Here is a 20,726-nt window from a genome sequence, read left to right on the forward strand (position 1 = left end):
ATCGAGCCCCGCATAGGGATCTTTGCTCCGCAGGGAGCCTGCTTCTCTCTGTCTCTCTGCCTGCCTCTCTGCCTACTTGTGATCTTTCTCTGTCAAATAAATAAATAAAATCTTGAAAAAAAAGAAAGAAAGAAAGACCACACTCAGCTCTGAAAAATACACCTGGGCCTGTGGGGGAAGATGCTATATAACGGGAAAGTGGGAAATCACTGCTCTTGAAGTCCCTTGAAAGTCCAAGTCTATGGAAATCACAAACAGCTGAATATAACGTTTCTTTCAGGAGATGTTAAGAGTCAAGTCTGCATATTGGTGGACTTGGGGCCAAAAGACAATTGGCCCACATGCTCATTACAAAATGAGCCAACACAGCAGGGGGACAATTGCATCACTTATGGTTGATTTCAACGGACATTGCACCAATCCACATAATTTATGAACAAACAAAACTTTTTAATATAGAGCACTTACTGCATTGGTAAGCATGCAACAGGGTTTGAAACAAAGAAGAATTCAGAAACATGGATATTTTGTATCTAAGAATAAATGGCCACTAAAGAATTAAAAGACTTCATTCTTTAAAGGAAAAGGGATATCCATTTTTGTCACATACTGACAGTGATTTGGGCTCACAGGCTCTAGTAATATTCAGATCATTCCATTCCTCTCTTCCTCAAAGTATGCGATGCAAGGTTGACCTAGAGAACATTTGACCACTTCCACCTCTCCACCTCCGTTCATCTCCCGTTGGAAATGAATGCTAACTAAATCCTCTAAAAGTTCTATATCCGTCATCTGAAGGTCTTCCAGCCCAGTCAGAAGCACTGTCCTCTCCGATATTCCCGAAAACACCTGAAAAGGAAAATTAAAAAGATAAAGAGAAAATGTTCTGAGAGCTTCGAATTGCAGAACTTTAGATTTATAGAGCTCTGCTGCATATTTTGGACCTTATCTTAGAAGAGACCAGGAGCCTCAGTAAGCTGTTTCATGCAAGAGCATATCCAAGTCAGATCTGAATTTCAGAAAGATAACGCTGGTGGCATTATGATGAATAGAGGAAAGACGGGCACATCTATGGTCTTTCTGTCCATGAAAGAGGTAGTCAGAGATGCGAGTGACCAAACGAATGCGAGAGATAAAGCAAAATGAAGAATTCAGCATGAGTTGTAGCTTTCAGGACGGTGAACCAGGTAGATGGGGGTGTCATTTAATACCTAAGTAGGAAGAGAAAAAAGGAATAGGTTGAGGGTAAAGACAATGAGTTCAGAGAAAATGAGTAGGAAGAATTATTTTTATATTTTTTAAAGATTTTATTTATTTATTTGACAGAGAGACAGTGAGAGAGGAAACATAAGCAGGGGGAAAAGGGAGAGGGACAGGGAGAAGCAGGCTTCCTGGAAGAATTATTCTTAAGGATAGTGGACACATGAGAGAAATACAGCTGTGTCTCCACAAACAAAAGTATTATACCATTATCTGAGTAATTCCAAGTTTTAAAAAGTATGTAAGAAATTAAATGAGGTACAGTTTTGCATTAAAATGTTTTTTTAAAAGACAAACTTATTTTGCACCAAGCGGATATGAAGAAACTATTTTGACATTGCTCACTAAAGATGAAACAGTAATAGACTCACACCTTTTCCCTTATTTTTTGTGAGGTAGGGTTTAGTCATAAATCCCCAAAATGAAAGAAAAGAGATGACTTTACCTGAAAATTTTTCAAGTGTGTTTCTGTGTATGGAGAAACAGTAACTCTATAGCAGTTTTGATTTATATAAAGCGGATAGTCTTTCTTTTTCAAAATCTTGTCAGCAACTAGAAGTAAATTTTTAAAAAATTATTTTCTTCCTTATATCATAGACATTTTTATTCAAAGTTAAAACTTTCTTCAAACAGAACATTACAGTAAACAGTGAACTGAGTGGTTAGGTTATGTTTTTGAAAATTCTGCAATCTACTTCACAGTATATAATTTTGAAAAATACAAGACCAGATAAGAATGGGGCTTAATAGATCCTTCTGTCTTGAACTATCCACTGCAGTCAATGCAGAGAGCTGTATGACCTCAGACAGATCTATCTTGAGTTACATAAAATGCAATAATCATCTGCAAAAAGTAACCTGCCCATCCTAACAAGACAGCGAGTTTCCCAGTTTCTCAAGAAGTGTAACTGAAGTTATGATTAGAATTCTATACATATAGGTACACCTGGGTGGCTCAGTCAGTTAAGTGTCTGTCTTTGGCTCAGGTCATGATCCCAGGGTCCTGGAGTCAAGTCCCGTATCAGGCAATGGGCTCCTTGCTCAGCGGAAAGCCTGCTTCTACCTCTAACCACTCCCCTAACCACTACCTCTAACCACTCCCCCTGCTCCTGTGCTCACTCTGTCTCGCTGACAAATAAATAAATAAAATCTTAAAAAAAAAAAGAATACTATACATATACATTTTTATAATATAGACTTATATAATAAATTACTGTGTTACTATAATATATATTTCATACATAAAATCACTTAGTTATCCTGTAACTAATACATGATATTATTCAGTAAACTGACATAATGATGTTAACCAAAGAGAGGAGGGATCTGAATGTCATCTAGAAATGAAGGCAAATAACAGAAACTCATCAGGTTCCTCTAACACAAAGAATAATCAGATTTCTTTTTAGCAGCATTTTTCTCCTAGAGGGGAAAAAGATAATAATGTCTCCGATTGCATAAAGTTGAACAGAAACAGTTCTTAGGAATATCCTATCACTTTTTTTCCTCTCTCACCAGTCCATTTGGAAGGAGCAATATGGTGCAGTGATTAACAGAGCAGGTCCCTATCAGTGAGGATGTGGAGAAACTGAAATCCTGGGACATTGCTGGTGGGAGTATAAAATGGTACAGCGCTGTGCAAAACGGTATGGCCATTCCTCAAAACACTAAACACAAAATCACCACATGTTCCAGCAATCCCAGAAAAATCTAGAAAGACATTCAACTAACCATACCTAACTACATAGTAGAAGAAAGGGAAGTTTAATGAAATGTCTCCACTTCTGCTAAATTAATGCTCTTCTTTTTTATTTCAGTCTTCTTTGAAAAGAATGTATTACTCCGTTATGAAAAAACAGTCAGTGCTTTTCAGTTGTATAACTGGATTTCTATTATATGTGCAAACCCAGGGGAAACCCTACAAACTGAATTAACTAGAGCAGGATTTTTTAATTTTTTAAAATATTTTATTTATTTATTTGACAGGCAGGGATCACAAGTAAGCAGAGAGGCAGGTGGGCGGGGGGGGGGAGCAGGATCCCCGCCAAGCAGGGAGCCCCGATACAGGGCCTGATCCCAGGACCCTGAGATCATGACCTCAGCCGAAGGCAGAGGCTTAACCCACTGAGCCACCCAGGCACCCGAGCAAGATAGTTTTACATGGAGAATCACTTGAACATATTAACAAAAGCAGCTGTAGAATTCTACATTTTTAATCATAAGAATGTAAACCTTCCTCTGACGATTTGGTAAAGATCCATTTCTATCTATAAAGGGAGCAGATGTCTAACTGTTCTTTCCAATCACCCTTTGTCTTCCCTGGAATCTATTCCCTCCACCTAAGAGACCCTCATCTGTCAAAACAGGTGGGATGGAAGTGACAGTCTTAGACATACGTATTTTTAGATTTCTCTGCCACATACCCACTGTAACTTGGGGTAAGTCATTTGCCCTCCCAAGGACTCAGTTTCCACCTCAATAGAATGAGTATAACGTCTATCTCCAGAATCGTGCTGCAGATCAGAGGAGATATACTTCTGAACACCTGGCTCCTTGGCTGGCCTATGATGAGGATGCAGGAAGACTGATGTGCTCGTTATACATAATATTTCTCAAGAGCGTTCCCAGAAATCATTTTCAGTACTCTACCATTTTATAAGGTTAAAAAAATCCCCTCTCATTATGCTATCTAATAAGTTCCAAATAAAAGAAGTAGAAAAGGAACACTTTTAGGAATGGCAGTTCATAAGGGTGCCTGGGTGATGCACTTGGTTAAGCATCCCATTCCTGGCTTCTGCTCAGGTCCTGATCTCAGGATCCTGAGACTGAGGCCCACAACTGCCTCACCATGGAGTCTGCTTAAGAGTCTATCCCCGGGGTGCGTGGGTGGCTCAGTGGGTTAAGCCTCTGCCTTTGGCTCAGGTCATGATCTCAAGGTCCTGGGATGGAGCCCCGCATCGGGCTCTCTGCTGGGTGGGGAGCCTGCTTCCCTTCCTCTCTCTCTCTGCCTGTCTCTCTGCCTACTTGTGATCTCTGTCTGTCAAATAAATAAATAAAACCATTAAAAAAAAAAAAAAAGAGTATCTATCCCTCTTCACCTGTCCCTCTCGAGCTCACTCACTCTCACTCTTGAAAATAAATAAATACATCTTTAAAAAAAAAAAAGAAAAGAAAAGAAAAGAAAGAGGGGAGCCTGGGTGGCTCAGTGGGTTAAGCATCTGCCTTCGGCTCAGGTCATGATCTCGGGGTCATGCGATCGAGCCCTGAGTTAGGCTCCCTGCTCATGGGAAGCCCGCTTCTCCCTCTCCCACTCCCCCTGCTTGTGCACACTCTTGTTCTCTCTGTGTCAAATAAATTTTAAAAATCTAAAAAAAAAAAAAAAAGAAAAGAAAAGAAACAGCAGAACATAATTTAAACGGTAAAGCACTCTGTAACTGCCTAACTGGGCGAATACCTCCAGGTTCCGTGAACGTGATCACAGCACTGCGGGACGGCTTATCGTACTGCACGCGGAGCACTTCCCCGCCTCCGTTTCTGGACTTAGAAAAGCTTAGTTCTAGCTTGTCTCTCATCTGATCTTCGGGCAATCCATCAGGAATTTCAGTAACGTTGATCTTCACCTTAGAGTACGCTTCATGAACCTGGGAAATCATTCCACACTCAGCAACAGGGGTGAGAAAAGTGTTCACACCTGATAGAAATCTAGAAGGCAATAATCACCACGTTACCTGGAATCTGACTCCTGAATTTAATGGAACTGGCTTGGCCAAAACCTCCACATTTACATCTTCTATCTTCACATGATGCTTCCCCATCCTGATGATGTTCTGGGCAACTGAAAAGTTATTTGGGAGTATGAACTGCCAATACTTGAATAAACGTTTTCATTTTCAGTTTAAGAACAAATTATCCTAAAAATTTTAACTTTCCTTTCATTTTAAAGGATCTAATTTTTAAAATTTTCCTAGGACTTCCAAGTGTTATTGCTCTTGCCGCCAAAGTGGCAAATAAATATATTAATGTCGGAATGTCAAAATACATCAGTAATTACAAAGTAGTCAAAAGGTACAAACTTCTAATTATAAGATGAAAAAGTACCAGGGATGTAACGTACAACATGCCGTGTGGTATATAGGAAAACTGTTAAGAGAGTAGATCCTAAGTGTTCTTATTACAAGCAAAAAAAAGTTTTTTCCTTTTTTGTTGAATTTATGGGAATTCTGTTTATTGCACCTGTATGAGAAGATGGATGTTGACTGCACCTGCTGGGTCACTGTTTCACAATATACATTCATCAAACCATCATGTCATACACCTTAAACTTAGTGATATGCATCAATTATTTCTCAGGAAAACTGGGAAAAAAGCTATAATGAGAAAGCGTCATCAAGTTCTAGACTCACTTCCTAAGAGATAAGCCTGGTGAGCCTTCAAATTCATATTTTATTTCAGCACAGCACACACCCTCTAGAATTCCCCTGTTGACAGAATGATGACAGAATTCCCTTAGTACATTAATTAAAGCACAGCCAGAAACTTCTTCCATGTTGAGTAAGTAGGAAAAAGTTGTGTGGGTCAGTGGCATTCTGACAATCTTATTTATCATTTGTCAACTTCTCAAAGTGTGAGTCTTTTCTATGTTTTTGCTATATTTAATGAGGACTTCTACTTTTGCTAAAATGCTCTTGAAATCACTTTACTAAAATGATAGCCTATACCAATCACAAAACTATCAAATCCAATTTATTTGCACAAATGGGAGAGGCTCAGTAATGTAATTATGCCAAAAATCATTAGAACTCCAGATAGCAACTATATTTCAGTTTAAAATGCATGTGGGTGTGCATTTATTTTTAACTGTGTGACATGAGAGTTTATAACACTTCAGTTGTTAATACAGAGCTGCTTACTCTAATTTGTCATGACGATAAGAGATGCCCACTCCTGGTCTTATAAATCTCACATGTGTTTATGACAACCAGACAGCACACACATCACAGCTGAAGGAAGAGAGAAATAGGCTAAAAGGCAGGGCGTTGTCATGTGGGAATTCGCACTCATTGTACCATGATATGACTTGATAACTTGAATTACAATTTTTTTTTGTTAATGACAACAGGCAACAATAACAGAAAATGTCAATGAAGTAATACTTAGATGATGCCCTTTCCCTCCCACACCCCCCACCCAAACCTCCAACATCTGGTTATCTGACGCAGCTGAGAGGACCACTTGCGTTTCAACTTTTGTAACTCTATCAAAGGCCAACTCCTGTTTAATCGTGTATAAGCCCAAAGTTGTCCCAGGAGAGCAAGACCTCAGAGCCGTGCCCAGAATGGAAGCAGCGATGCAGCTATTTCTGAAGACAACCCTGGTTCCAGCATTCCCGGGTAATTCCTGCACAGAATCCCTGCCTCCCAAATCCTCACTTCTGTCTTTTGGTCATATCCCCATTACCATTGCCAAATGACAACACAGCACCCTTGGCCTTCTCCTCTGCCCTCAGCTCAAGGGTAGATCCAGGGTGGACCCATACAGGTGAACCAACTGTATGTTCACATGCTGACCTACTAGAATGCCTTTCTTTTTAATATTTATTTGCAGGCTATAGTGAGATACCAAGTGTAAGGAGATACAAGTTATAATCCTAGATTATCAGAATCTGAGCACTGGAAAAGCTTAAGACCATCTGACCCCACCCCATAACTGGACAAACAGAAGACCAAAGGCCTGGAAGAGTGGCCTGCTCCAGGCACTGTTGGTCTAGTACTAGGCACATGGATACTCATGGGTTTGACTCTCAGTTTTGCAATTTTTAACTATATAGACCTTGAGCAAGTTCTTTGTCTTCTTTAAGTTTCAGTTTCTTTATCTGGAAAATTCCTAATGAGTAGCAACGACAGCTCTCATTTACTAGGTGTTTATTATGTGTCAGACACTGTGCTAAATATTATGTCAGCATTTCTCATTTAATACTCAACCCAACCCATGAGGTAGGTACTACCACAAAGGCTGTCATAAAAATCTGAGATTCAGAAAGAACCCAACCCAAATCACACTCTAGAAATGGACTAAGTTGGCACTGAAAGCCAGACTGTCCTATTGTGCCCCCAGCTCCGAACAGGGTCCTACACCATGACAGATTCAGCTAACATCAGGTCCCAAATCTCTGACTCTTGGGCTTTTTCCATTCACCACAAATGTGCTCTTAGGTAAGTCACTTAAACACCCAAGAATTTGTTTTCTTAGTTACAAGATGTAAATAATAATTCTCCTATCATATTGCTTTCAGAGAGTCATGAGAGTATAAAATGAGATGTCTGTGGGAACCCTCTGAGACCTGAGTAGAGCTCTGCCAGCTTAAAACATTATTACTAGCATCACTTGGAGGTAGCAGGTGTAGAAAGATGGTATTGGGGGCATCTGGGTGGCTCAGTGGGTTAAAGCTTCTGCCTTTGGCTGGGGTCATGATCTCAGGGTCCTAGGATCGGGCCCCGCATCGGGCTCTCTGCTCAGTGGGGAGCCTGCTTCCTCCTCTCTCTCTCTGCCTGCCTCTCTGCCTACTTGTGATGTCTGTCAAATAAATAAATGAAAATCTTTAAAAAAAAAAAAAAAAGAAAGAAAAATAGTATTGGACATAACAATACCTGGGCTTGAGTCCCAGAGGCGTCATGTTCTGAACAAGTGATCACACTCAGGGCACTTAATGTCTCAGTTTTCTCATCATAAAACGGGATAATCCTATCTACCCCAAGATGTCACAATGAGATGAGATGAAATGATAGGTATAAAAATTGTAAAACAATAGATCAAATATCTAAGAAAGCTCTTTGAAAGTCTCCGTGCTTTCCAAAAAGTAACATGGTCAAATTTTTTAGCATTACTCATACCTTCTTCTTTTTCAAAGGTGATAAGGGCTTGTCCTTTCTGCAGCTCATAAAGAACTTGTGAGCTCACTTGAAATGAACAGGAGATATTTAAAAACTGGCTGTCATTCTCAGGATTCTCTAAAGATGCGAACTTCACCTTTGTTTCAGGAATATCCTCTTTAATCTAATTTAAACAGAAATGTTTGATTAAAATCAAGATAAGAAATAACTTAAGCCCTTCTTGTGATAATGTGATTTGAACATCCAATAATTCATTCTCCACTGATTTCAGAACCCCACAAAATACAGTGTGGTCTTATTTAATAACCTTAGTAATGACTTCTTCCTAGGTAAGTACTCAGTAATGTAATCAGATGATGATCCTTTAATATTATTCCCCAGATTAAATTATAAATACATAATCTCTCACTTTTTCTAATCAATGTTTACACTAGCCAATATTGTATACTGTTCGATTCTAAAGCCTACATCATTCCTGTAGATAAGCACCTTTTAAACAACTGTACCAATAACAGGCTATCTTACCAAGGAATCATTAGTACGTTTACTCTCACTACAAAGCAGTATAAACTAGAGTTGAGTATATACCATGTTTATTTTGATAGCAAACCCAGATAATTTTATCTAAAAATAAAGACTCCTGAATTATAGGATTTAACATTTATCAAATTTAAATTCCCCCTTACCCAACACCTGTCCATCAACTTTTTAACCATTATCAAACTTAGATTTATAAAAATGTGAAGAGAGACTATCAGCAAAATTCGTAATCTGAAAGATAAATTTACATGGTTGTAGTTATCTGTTTAAAATCATTGGGAGGGGCGCCTGGGTGGCTCAGTGGGTCAAAGCCTCTGCCTTCAGCTTGGGTCATGGTCCCAGGTCCTGGGATCGAGCCCCGCATCAGGCTCTCGGCTCAGCGGAGAGTCTGTTTCCTCCTATCTCTCTCTGCCTGCCTCTCTGCCTAGAGAGTCTCTTTCCTCCTATCTCTCTCTGCCTGCTTCTCTGCCTACTTGTGATCTCTGTCTGTCAAATAAATAAATAAAATCTTTAAAAAAAAAATAAAAATCATTGGGAATAACAGGCATATACAATTATACATACATGCACAAATGAATCTGTTGTTTGCATTTCTATTTCCCATATTTTATATGCTGAAAGAGAATGTTTGTGTTATCACAAAGGGGTTAGAAATATTCAGTGTTATTTGACCTAATCTCACATTTGTTCTGTATCCGCATAAATCCAATTTCAAAATAATTGGCAGTGTCTGAGAAAAGGCAGAGATTTTCCCAACACTGTGGAAGTACTCAATATAATGCTGAAAAGTCGAGAGCTTTCTGGAATTAGAGTGCCTGATTCTGGTCTTGAGCACACTTGGCCAGGAGCCACTCACCTATGCTCCCTAGACCACAGTTTCAGTCCTCTGTAAATTGGATAAGCTGAGCTGGCTCCGTTCCCAAGGCCCTTTGAATTGTAGGATTAAGTGATTACTCTCCAGTCTGAGAAGTAACCAGAACTGTAACAGTGTTCACTAAGTCCCATAAACATGGCGAACCCCACTTCCTGATATTCAGTATCTTATCCCCCATTTCAGAAACAAAAAGTGACAATGTTCTAAGCATTAAAACTAAAAACAGGATTTTTTTTTTTTTTAACAGTGTGAGTTCTTGGGTGCCTGGGTGGCTCAATCGGTTAAGCACCTGGCTTCAGCTCAGTTCATCATCCCAGGGTCCTGGGATCGAGTCCTGCATCAGGCTCCCTGCTCCTGGGGGAGTCTGCTTCTCCCTCTGCCTCTTTCTGTCACTCTATCTCTCATGAATAAATAAATAAAATATTTTTTTAAAAATACAAGTTGCTATGAAGAAAAAAAGGGTGAATGCCTAACTCAAGTACAGGAAAATTTAGGAGAGAATTTAAATGGTGAAGATATACATCCAATTTTTTTTTTAACTGTAAAATTCATTTAAATTACTTGGATGAGAAGAACAATAAAGGAACTTAGTGAGAAGACAAGAATTTGATCCAAAAGTGACTGATCATGACCATCATTTTTTTTTGTTTTTGAGCGAACATATACATACATAGAAAAACAAAAATATATACATAAATTTTAAAAGTGTATTATCAGGGGCGCCTGGGTGGCTCAGTGGGTTAGGCCTCTGTCTTCGGCTCAGGTCATGATCCCAGTGTCTTAGGATCAAGCCCCACATCCAGCTCTCTGCTCAGCAGGGAGCCTGCTTCCTGCTTCTCTGCCTACTTATGATCTCTATCTGTCAAATGAATAAATAAAACCTTTAAAAAAAAAGTGTATTATCAGAAATGCACAGCCAGATGAAATTCTACGAAGTGATCACACACATATGTGATCAGAACCCTGATCAATAATCAGAATATGACCAACACCCCAGAAGCCTCATTGGGCTCGCTGGTACCTCCGAAGATAACCAGGACACTAACTGCTAACATCCTCCTTTTGTGCTTTATTTAAATGCAAGTATATGGTGTGCCCTCTTTTATCTTTTCTGGCTCAACATTGTATTTATGAAATTTGTGCATGTGGCTGCACGTAGTTGTAGTCCATTCATTCTCATTGCTGTGCAGGATTCCACTGCGTGCATACACCCCAAATTAATAATTCATTCTACTATGGAGGGGCAGTTGAGTTATTTTCAGTTTGGGGCTATTACAAACAATGGTGCCATCAATGACCACAATGTTTTAAAAGTGAATTTTGTATAACTAAAATTGGTTTTTCTGAAAAATGGTGTCAGTTAAAAATGTGATACATAAAATCATTAAAGAGGTATCTGGAAGGCAGCTATGCTCACCACTATACCACCAATGCTAATCATTAAAGAGGTACCTGAGATGGCACAAAAACAGGCACACAGATGAATGGAGGAGAATAGAGAACCAGAAATGGACCCTCAACTCTATGGTCAACTAATTTTCAACAAAGCAGGAAGGAAGGTCCAAAGGAAAAAAGACGTGTCTTCAACAAATGGTGTTGGGAACACTGGACAGTCACATACAGAAGAATGAAACTGTACCATTTTCTTATACCACACAAAAATAGACTCAAAATAGATGGAAGACCTAAATGTGAGATAGGAGTCCATCAAATTCCTTGAGGAGAACACAAGCAGTAACCTCTTTAATCTCAGCCGCAACAATTTCTTCCCAGAAACATCGCCAAAGGCAAGGGAAGCAAGGGCAAAAATGAACTACTGGGCCTTCATCAACATAAAAAGCAAAGGAAACAGTCAACAAAACCAAAAGACAACCAACAGAATGGGAGAAGACATTTGCAAATGACGTATCAGATAAAGGGCTAGTATCCAAAAGCTATAAAGAACTTACCAAACTCGGGGCACCGTGATGGCTCAGTGGGTTGAAGCCTCTGCCTTTGGCTCGGGCCGTGGTCCCAGGGTCCTGAAATCGAGCCCCACATTGGGCTCTCTGCTCAGCGGGGAGCCTGCTTCCCTTCCTCTCTCTCTGCCTGCCTCTCTGCCTGCTTGTGATCTCTGTCTGTCAAATGGATAAATAAAATCTTAAAAAAAAAAAAAAAAGAACTTACCAAACTCAACACCCAAAAAACAAATAATCTAATCAGAAATGGGCAGAAGACATAAACAGTCATTTCTGCAAAGACACCCAAATGGCCAACAGACACATGAAAAAGGCCTCAACATCACTTGGCTTCAGGGAAATACAAATCAAAACCACAATGAGGTATCACCTCACACCAGTCAGAATGGCTAAAATTAACAAGTCAGGAAACAACAGATGTTGGCGAGGATGCGGAGAAAGGGGAACTCTCCTACACTGTTGGTGGGAATGCAAGCGGGTGTAGCCACTCTGGGAAACAGTATGGAGGTTCCTCAAAAAGTTGAAAATAGAGCTACCCTATGACCCAACAATTGCACTACTGGGTATTTACCCTAAAGATATAAATGTAGTGATCCGAAGGGGGGACATGCACCCTAATGTTCATAGCAGCAATGTCCACAATAGCCAAACTATGGAAAGAGCCCAGATGTTCATCGACAGATAAATGGATGGAGAAGATGTGGTATATATATATATATACAATGAAATAATAGTCAGCCTTCAGAAAAATGAAATCTTGCCATTTGCAATGATGTGGATAGAACTAGAGGGTATTATGCTAAGTGAAATAAGTCAATCAGAGAAAGACACTTATCATATGATCTCACTAATGTAAGAAATTTGAGAAACAAGGCAGAGGATCACAGGGAAAGAGAGGAAAAATGAAGCAAGAAGAAACCAGAAAGGGAGACAAACCATAAGAGACTCTTAATCTCAGGAAACAAACTGAGCGTTGCTGGAGTGGAGGGACCGGGGAGGGATGAGGTGGCTGGGTGACAGACATTGGGAGGACATGTACTATGGTGAGCGCTATGTATTGTGTAAGACTGATGAATCACAGACCTGTACCCCTGAAACAAAAAATATATGTTAATAGTAATTGAAAAAAAAAGTTTTTAAAAAATAAAAATAACATTTGAAAAAAGTCCCCCCTGCAAAAAAAAAAAAAAAAAAAAGTACCTGGAAGTTTCCGGTGGCCTCTTGTAACTCAGTTTCAAGCCTTTGGATCTCCTCCTTTAACTGAGTATTTTCCTTTACAATTTCATCAATTAATCTCTAAAAAAAAAATCAAACAACATCAAAAAATTCAACAGCCCCTGACCTCATTTTTCTAAATGAATTAAAGAAGCTAACTTTCTATCACCCTGATAAAAGCCAAAAAAACACACTATCACCTGCAGATTCTCCTACCTCTGAGAAGTATTATTATCTCCTTTATACAAGCAGGGAAACTACCTTTCACACTAGACCAAAGTCATAGACATTTTTCTAGTAGAGCAAGGATTGAGAGCCAGACCTAAATCTTATCAACTCTTTCCTGGCTATGTGACAACAATATGACTTTCAAGTTGCACTAGAGGGACATCTGGGTGGCACAGTCAGGGAAGCATCCAACTTGGTTTCCACCCAGATCATTGTCTCAGGGTCATGAGACTGAGCCCTCAGTGTTGGACTCTGCTCAGTGTGGAGACAGCTTATGACTCTCTCTCCCTCTCCCTCTGCCCCTCCTCACCACAAGCTCAGGCTGGTCATGTGCTTTCTCTAAAGTAAATAAATAAATCTTTAAAACATGAAGAAGTAAATTGCACTGTAATTGTGGACATATGTTACTTGGGGGCAATTAAAAAATGTTTTTGCTGGATTCCCGCAGTAAACTTCCTTTACATGTCAGACATACAGCCCTGGGTAAGTGGCTTAAGCCACCTGAGCCTCCATCTCCTCTTGGGTCTGATCAGATAATTGCTAACTAAGCTCTTAACATCAGGGTGCAAATCAAAGAAAGGATGGAGGGAAAGAAAAAACAGCTAATGTTGTAAGAAAAAGAACAGAAGTATGATTGTTTTCACAAGGCTTGAATAATGGAAGAAAAAAATTTGGAAAACTCTAAAATCTTCCCAAATTTAAAGTAATGTTGGGCAAAAACATCTAAAACATCCCTCACTGCAAAACTAATAGACAAAAATTAATTTTAATAGTAATATTTACCTCTCTTTGTTCATCGTTCATAAATTCTTTATCTGACAAAGGCTCCTTAAGAACTTGTTTTTTGTTATCCTCATCGGTTGCCATGATTACCTAATTATTTCAAAAAGTAAATATTTTTAAAAATAGTATATATACACAAATTCAAGAAGAAAGAAATAACTTTTACTATTTTGCAGAAGAAGAAACATCTCTTCTTTGCTGTAACTTTTTTCCTATCATCAAAGTCTTTACTATCATATGGCTTATATTTGAACAAAGTCTATATTTCAAATAACTTTCACATCTATAAATATATAAAAGCATTCTAAAAATCATTTGCTTTTCAACACAATAATAGAAAATGACAGGTATTAATATTCCTTTGAAGTTCACATCTTAATCATATATGGTACCCCATTTTAAAAGATTACTATTTTGGTCTTTTCAAAGATTTTGATTTAAACATCCAATTCTGGGGCGCCTGGTTCCCCCTCTCGCTGTGTCTCTCTCTGTCAAATAAATAAATAAAATCTTAAAAAAAAAAAAGTTTAAACATCCAATTCTTCCTATTGTATTTCCCAAATGTAAATGGACTAAAAAGCACCCCTGCCAAACTCCTTACATGTACAGTAGTTCTTTCTAAAAATTTTTTTTAAAGATTTTATTTCTTTGACAGAGAGAGGCAGTGAGAGAGGGAACACAAGGTAGGGGGAAGCAGGAGAGGGAGAAGCAGGCTTCCTGCTGAGCAGGGAGCCTGATGTGGGGTTTGATCCCAGGACCCTGGGATCCTGACCTGAGCCAAAGGCAGATACTTAACCAACTGAGCCACCCAGGTGCCCCTTTCTAAACTTTTTTTAAGTAGGCTCCACACCCAGCATGGAGCCCAATGCTGGGCTCAAGCCCATGACTCTGAGATCATGACCCAGGCTGAAATCAAGAGTCTGATGTTTAACTGACTGAGGCACCCAAGAGTCCCTACATGTACAGAAGTTCTTATCTGGAGTTTTCACAGATGCTCCCTAGTCCATACACTGGAACAGGAAAAAAATTACATCTTTACTTCTAATACTCTCTGGTTGAAATTTAGCATTCCCTTCAAATACGAATATAGGCAACAAGCCACATTGCATTTGCAGCACCTGCAGCAGGTGCTGACAAACATCGCCAAGACGGCACAAATATTTTCATAAAATGTCGTAACTAGGGGCGCCTGGGTGGCTCAGTGGGTTAAGGCCTCTGCCTTCGGCCCGGGTCATGATCTCAGGGTCCTGGGATCGAGCCCCGCATCAGGCTCTCTGCTCGGCGTGGAGCCTGCTTCCTCCTCTCTCTCTGCCTGCTTCTCTGCCTACTTGTGATCTCCGTCTGTCAAATAAATAAATTTAAAAAAAAAAAAAAGTCGTAACTATTGCAGATATCCTGAAATATAGTTTGTGTAAAATTTTCCTTCAAAATTATGGCAGTTATTAAATTCACTACTAGGTCTTATAATATAATGTAAATATATTGATATATATTACTATATTAAAAATTTGCTTAATATTCTGATAATGATATTTCAATATAATTAATTTCCTTTGTAATTCTATATATTTTACTTTGTACATTTAAAAACTTTTTTTTTTAAGGTCCATGAGCTTTATCAGACTGGGAAGGAATCCATGGCACAAAAAAGTATATTTGCCTGCATATGAATTTGCTGAGATGGAGAGGTCCCAGATCAAAAATGAATCAAGAAATATCATAACTGTTTTTATTGCGTTCGAGGCACATTAATAACCAGTTTGTGATATAATCCTCTAAAATTTCAAGTAGCTAAATTCTCACTATTCCTATAGGAAAAAAAAAAAACAGGAAAAATATTTATTCCTCCTTTAAGAAAACAGAAGACTGGCAAAAAATTAGTGTGAACACAAGCAATGTCCAAAAACAGAGGGGATCAGAGAGCACCTAGATCTTGGTTTCTAATCTATTCCCCAGTAAAGGGAACCACGGTTCCCTGGAACAATGGCTGATTCTACCTATGGGTCAGGAAATACACAAGATAAGCCTAGAGCTTCCAGCAGCCAAAGGTACATAAACAAGATTTTCAAGTAAGTAAAGATACAGAGGATAAAAGGAGTCAGGTTCTTCATTGCCAGAGAAGTTAATTATAAATATAGAAAGACAGAAAACTAGGGGCACCTGGGTGGCTCAGAGGGTTAAAGCCTCTGCCTTCGGCTCAGGTCATGATCCCAGGGTCCTGGGATCAAGCCCTGCATTGGGCTCTCTGCTCAGCAGGGAGCCTGCTTCCCTTCCTCTCTCTCTGCCTGCCTCTCTGCCTACTTGTGATCTCTGTCTGTCAAATAAATAAATAAAATTTAAAAAAAAAAAAGGAAAGAAAGACAGAAAACTAGAATGAATGCTGTGGATGGGAAATGGAACTATCAGTTCCATGAGACTTCCAATGAGACAGAATGAGAGAAAGATACAGAGATGGAGATATGTGTGTGTGTGCTCACACGTATACACACTGTACGTATCTATGTATATATCCCTAACTCTGTCTGCTCAGAGGGCCTGGAAGCAATGAGTACACCTAGCACCAAGAATTAGGTTTCTTTTTTTTTTTTTAATATTTTATTTATTTATTTGACAGAGACACAGAGAGAGAGGGAACGGAAGTAGGGAGAGCCGGAGAGGGAGAAGCAGGCTTCCAGCTTAGCAGGGAGCCCGATGCAGGCCTCGATCCCAAGACCCTGAGATCATGACCTGAGCCGAAGGCAGCCGCTTAATGACTGAGCCACCCGGACACCCAAGAATTTGGTTTCTAATACCATTTTCCCTTACAAGGCACCAAGGGTTTTCAGAGAAATGTTTGATTACAGGACTGGGACAGGAAAAATACAAAATAAGCACCTTAAGGTGCCAGAAAGCAAGAAAGTGTTCAAAGAATGATGAGGGCATTTAAAAAAAAAAAAAAAAAAAAACACAGAATCCAGCCTGAAAAAGTTCTCACTAGCCAAGTCTAAGAATAAAATAAGCATAAAAAAATAATGACAGTAATGATTAAATCCACTGAGTAAAAGAAAAACTACAAGTCCATACTGACATGCATATACACATACACAAACCGAAATTTTAGTGAGAAAATGTCCATCTAGTTAGTTTCAAAATACTTCCCCATAAGATACTTATTAATTTCAAAGGGAGGCAGGGGGTTGTCTGTGTGGCTCAGTGGGTTAAGCGGCTGCCTTCAGCTCAGGTCATGATCCCAGAGTCCTGGCTGGGATAGGGCCCCGCATCCGGCTCTCTCCCTCCCTCTCCCTCTGCCTGCCACTCCTCCTGCTTGTGTCCTCTCTCTGTCAAATAAATAAAATCTATTTTTTTTTAAAGATTTTGTTTATTTACTTGACGGATAGAGAGCACAAGTAGGCAGAGAGGCAGGCAGAGGGTGGGGTGGGAGGGGAAGCAGGCTCCCCGCTGAGTAGAGAGCCTGATGCAGGGCTCCATCTCAGGACCCTGAGATCGTGAACTGAGCTGAAGGCAGAGGCTTAACCCACTGAGCCACCCAGGCGCTCCTCAAATAAATAAAATCTTAAAAAAAAAAAAAAAAAGAAAAGAAAAGAAAAGAAAAAAAATTTCAAAGGGAGGAAAGTAGCTTTATATTGAAGAAGCCAGGCAGACAGCACCATAATAAAATAATCAAAGTAAATAATGAAATATGTCAAAATCATCTGCCATCTGATAGAGTGCACTTAGAACACAGCATGACTTCTGTGATATCCCTGCCAAAGATAAATAATCTGAATCTCAGCAGGAAGAAACATTAAACAAACCGCCTTGTTCTCTTCAAACGTGTTAAGTTCATGGAAGCCAGGGAAAGGCTGAGAAACTCTTTTGGTCAGGAGACTACAGGTTCATCATAACTAAATGCAATGCATGACTCTGAACTGGGTCTTTTTGCTATACAGGATATTATCTGCACAACTGTCAGAATGTGAACTGGATCCAAGGATTAGATGGCAGTAAAGTATCAATATTAATTTCCTGATTTTGGTTACTGAATTTTAGTTACATAAAGAATACCTTTTTGGGGGGCACCTGGATGGCTCAGTGGGCTAAAGCCTCTGCCTTCGGCTCAGGTCATGATCCCAGGGTCCTGGGATCAAGCCCCGCATGGGGCTTTCTGCTTATTAGGGAGCCTTCTTCCCCACCCCCTCTGTCTGCCTGCCTCTCTGACTATTTGTGATCTGTCGAATAAATAAATAAATCTTTTTTTTTAAATGCCTTTTTTGTAGGAAATATATATTCAAGAAATTGCAGGGTAATGGGTCTTGAAGGTAGAATCTTATTCTCAAATAATTCCAGAAAAAGAGAAGCTGTTTGTATTGTACTTGCAACTTTTCTGTAAGTCTGAGATGATTTCAAAATGTATCAGTACCTCCCTATTGCACCAACCACCTACCTAGTCCTTACAATGACACCCAATAGTCATCCAAGGTCTTACACAATCTAACCAAAATTTTCTAGTCTTATTTAGATAACTTCTAGACTAAGTACCCTAACCACACTAAACACTCACAGGGTCCTTCTTCTCCCTCTTGTCCCTTAATATGTCATATCCTTCCTTTCCTCCCAACCTCAATGAAATTCTACTGTTCTTAAGGTCTACCCCAAGTTTCCCCCAAGTTTTTAAAGCCTATTCTGATTCCCCTCCAGGACATTACTTCTCCCTCTTTTAGCTCTTTTAGAGAGCTTCAATTATTTTTGTACCCATGTCACTTTCCATGACTAGATGGTCATGACCTTGAGGCCAAGGACCATGCCCACTCCTCCCTGCATCTATTCAGAGCATAATATAAGCAAACACACTGAAAACTCTCATTATTTACAGAATTGTGTGGTATCTTGTTCTGTTCAGGACATACCATATATGAAGTTTTGTTATTACGTTTCCAGAAAGCAGAAATGGCAACATTTCTTTATTGCTTTAAAAAAAAAAAATCAATATTCTTCGGGCACCTGGGGGGCTCAGCCATTAAGCATTTGCCTTTGGCTGGGGTCATGATCCCAGAGTCCTGGGATTGAGCCCTGCATCGGGCTCCCTGCTCCTCTCTCACTTCCCACTCCCTAGGCTGTGTTTCCTCTCTCTCTCTCTCTCTCTCTCTCTCTCTGTGTCTCTGTCAAATAAATAAAATCTTCAAAAAAAAAAAATCAATATTCTTAAGTGCTTGTAATGAAGATTCTCAATATATTTAACTCATATAAATAGTCTACTACTACAAAATATTCCCAGAACTTTTTCTGGTATATTTAGGGCCTGGATACTTTCCTTCTTTGCATGAGTGGACTGTATGCTAACAGGCTTCCTTTTATGCCATTATATGGTAGGCAAAACAATGACCCTCTCAAAGATACCTACGCCTAATCCCCAGAGTCTATGAATATGTCAAATTACAATTAAGGTTGTAGATTGAATTAAGATTGAATTAAAGCGGACTTCAATATGAAAATCATTCTGAATTATCTGTAGAGCCAATATAAGCATGAGGGCCCTTAAAAGTAAAAGAGGAAAGCAGAAGAGCAAAGTCAGAGTGAGGTGTGATAACGGAATAACGGTCAAGAGAGATGCAGCGTTGCTGCCTTTTTATAAGGAGAAAGGGCATCACTAAGTTCCGGAAGGTGGGCAACATATAGAAGAAGGGGTTAAAAACCCATAAAATAGATTCCCCCCAGTAGCCTGCAGAAAGGAAGGCAACCCTGCAGACACCTTAATTTTAGGCCAGTGGAATCCAGGTTGGACTTCTAACCTACAGACTGTTAAAATAGTAAGTCTGTGGTTTGTTGTTGTTTGGTTTATTATTGTCGTTGTTATTTTAGATTTTATTTATTTATTTATCAGAGAGAGAGAGCACTAACCGGGGGAGTGTCTGGCAGATGAAGAAGCAGGCTCCCCACTGAGCAAGGAGCTGGATATGGGACGTGCTCCCAGGACCCCAGCACCACGACCCCAGCCAAATGCAGACGCCCAACCGACTGAGCCACCCCAGTGTCCCTAAACTTGCGGGTTTTAAGCCACTAAGTCGGTGGTCATTGTTATCACCGCCACCCACCATCACCTATCTTCCTGTACTCATATCCCTTTGTCCCAGGTGATACAGAACGGAATCTTTCCACATGCCTGCCTGGCAGCAAAAAGAAAGGAAATGAGGGGACGGAACAAAGGAGGGGGTGCTTAATAAAATGGTTATACACAAATATAGTTGTTTTTTTTTTTAAAGTATGCATGGTCTATAGACAGAAAAACATCGCATTCTCCTTTAGATATCTCTTTCGAGAAAATCCCTGGGTATTCTGAAAAGTGAGGCACGACTGCCAAACCCTGCACGGGCCTGGGAGAGTAAATCTCCTTAAGGAATCAAGTTTCCCTAAACTCTCTAGAGGACACTACTGAAACAGTGGGGAAACACAGACCATTTTACATGTCAATTTCCGAAATTAAGCAAACAGCTCGAAGAAGACTAGGTCAGAGGCAGCGGGTGGGGCGGGGGGAGGGGGCAGAAGGGGGAAGGGCGGAGGGGAGACGGGGTGGGCGGGGAAGAGGGGGGGACTGACGCAGCCCGCCTCGCCCCCTCCTCCACCCCGGTCCCGGCGGCCCGGTCCCGGCGGCCCCGTCCCATAGCGAGCCGTGAGCGCCCCGAGGGGCCCTGCCGGCGTTGCGGTGGGCAGGGCGCCGCGGACCATGCCTCCCCCCGACGCGGGCCTCTCTAGGAGCAGGGCTGGCAGCCAGGGAACCGGGCAGGGCGCCCACTCACCCGCCTCGCCGGTGGAACACAGCGCCGGGAGCCCAGCGCGCCCGCCCTTCCGGGAAAGCCGGCTGGGCGGTGCGCGGAGCGAGCGCCCGCGCGAGTGGCCGGGAGCCCCGCGGGCTGGGCGGGCCGCCAGGGTGCCCGAGGCTGGCGCGGCCGGATTCCCCAGTGTGCCCGTCACTCAGCGCAACAGCTGGGTTCCTGAAACAAG

The 20,726-nt window shown here is 40.5% G+C and overlaps 1 protein-coding gene across 4 annotated transcripts; it reads right to left on the minus strand.

Moving 5' to 3' along the window:
* Window positions 1-429: 429 nt before the first annotated feature.
* Window positions 430-20,602, minus strand: NMI (N-myc and STAT interactor). Of its 4 annotated transcripts, XM_032857752.1 has the most exons (10): window positions 20,522-20,602; window positions 13,749-13,838; window positions 12,723-12,818; window positions 12,606-12,613; window positions 8,837-8,921; window positions 8,151-8,313; window positions 4,989-5,095; window positions 4,715-4,901; window positions 1,706-1,812; window positions 430-849 (listed from the first exon to the last, which is right to left on the minus strand). In XM_032857752.1, the coding sequence occupies exons 2-10, from the start codon at window positions 13,830-13,832 to the stop codon at window positions 646-648; spliced, it is 1,041 nt and encodes a 346-aa protein (XP_032713643.1). In that variant the 5' UTR covers window positions 13,833-13,838; window positions 20,522-20,602; the 3' UTR covers window positions 430-645. The 4 variants fall into 4 exon arrangements, with proteins under 4 accessions (XP_032713643.1, XP_032713644.1, XP_032713645.1 ...); XM_032857753.1 differs by lacking the exons at window positions 8,837-8,921; window positions 12,606-12,613; XM_032857754.1 differs by lacking the exons at window positions 8,837-8,921; window positions 12,606-12,613; window positions 12,723-12,818.
* Window positions 20,603-20,726: the final 124 nt, after the last annotated feature.

Source organism: Lontra canadensis, unplaced genomic scaffold (assembly GCF_010015895.1).
Source record: "Lontra canadensis isolate GAN:19392208 unplaced genomic scaffold, GSC_riverotter_1.0 scaffold13, whole genome shotgun sequence".
NCBI classification, from domain to species: Eukaryota; Metazoa; Chordata; class Mammalia; order Carnivora; family Mustelidae; genus Lontra; species Lontra canadensis.

Coding starts and splice junctions, on each gene's coding strand:
- NMI (XM_032857752.1), bottom strand. CDS start 13,832: ATGGCAACCGATGAGGATAACAAAAAACAAGTTCTTAAGGAGCCTTTG. Junction 12,819..13,748: donor TGAACGATGAACAAAGAGAG/GTAAATATTACT, acceptor TTTTTTTTTTAG/AGATTAATTGATGAAATTGT. Junction 8,314..8,836: donor AGTTGATGGACAGGTGTTGG/GTAAGGGGGAAT, acceptor TGTTTAAATTAG/ATTAAAGAGGATATTCCTGA.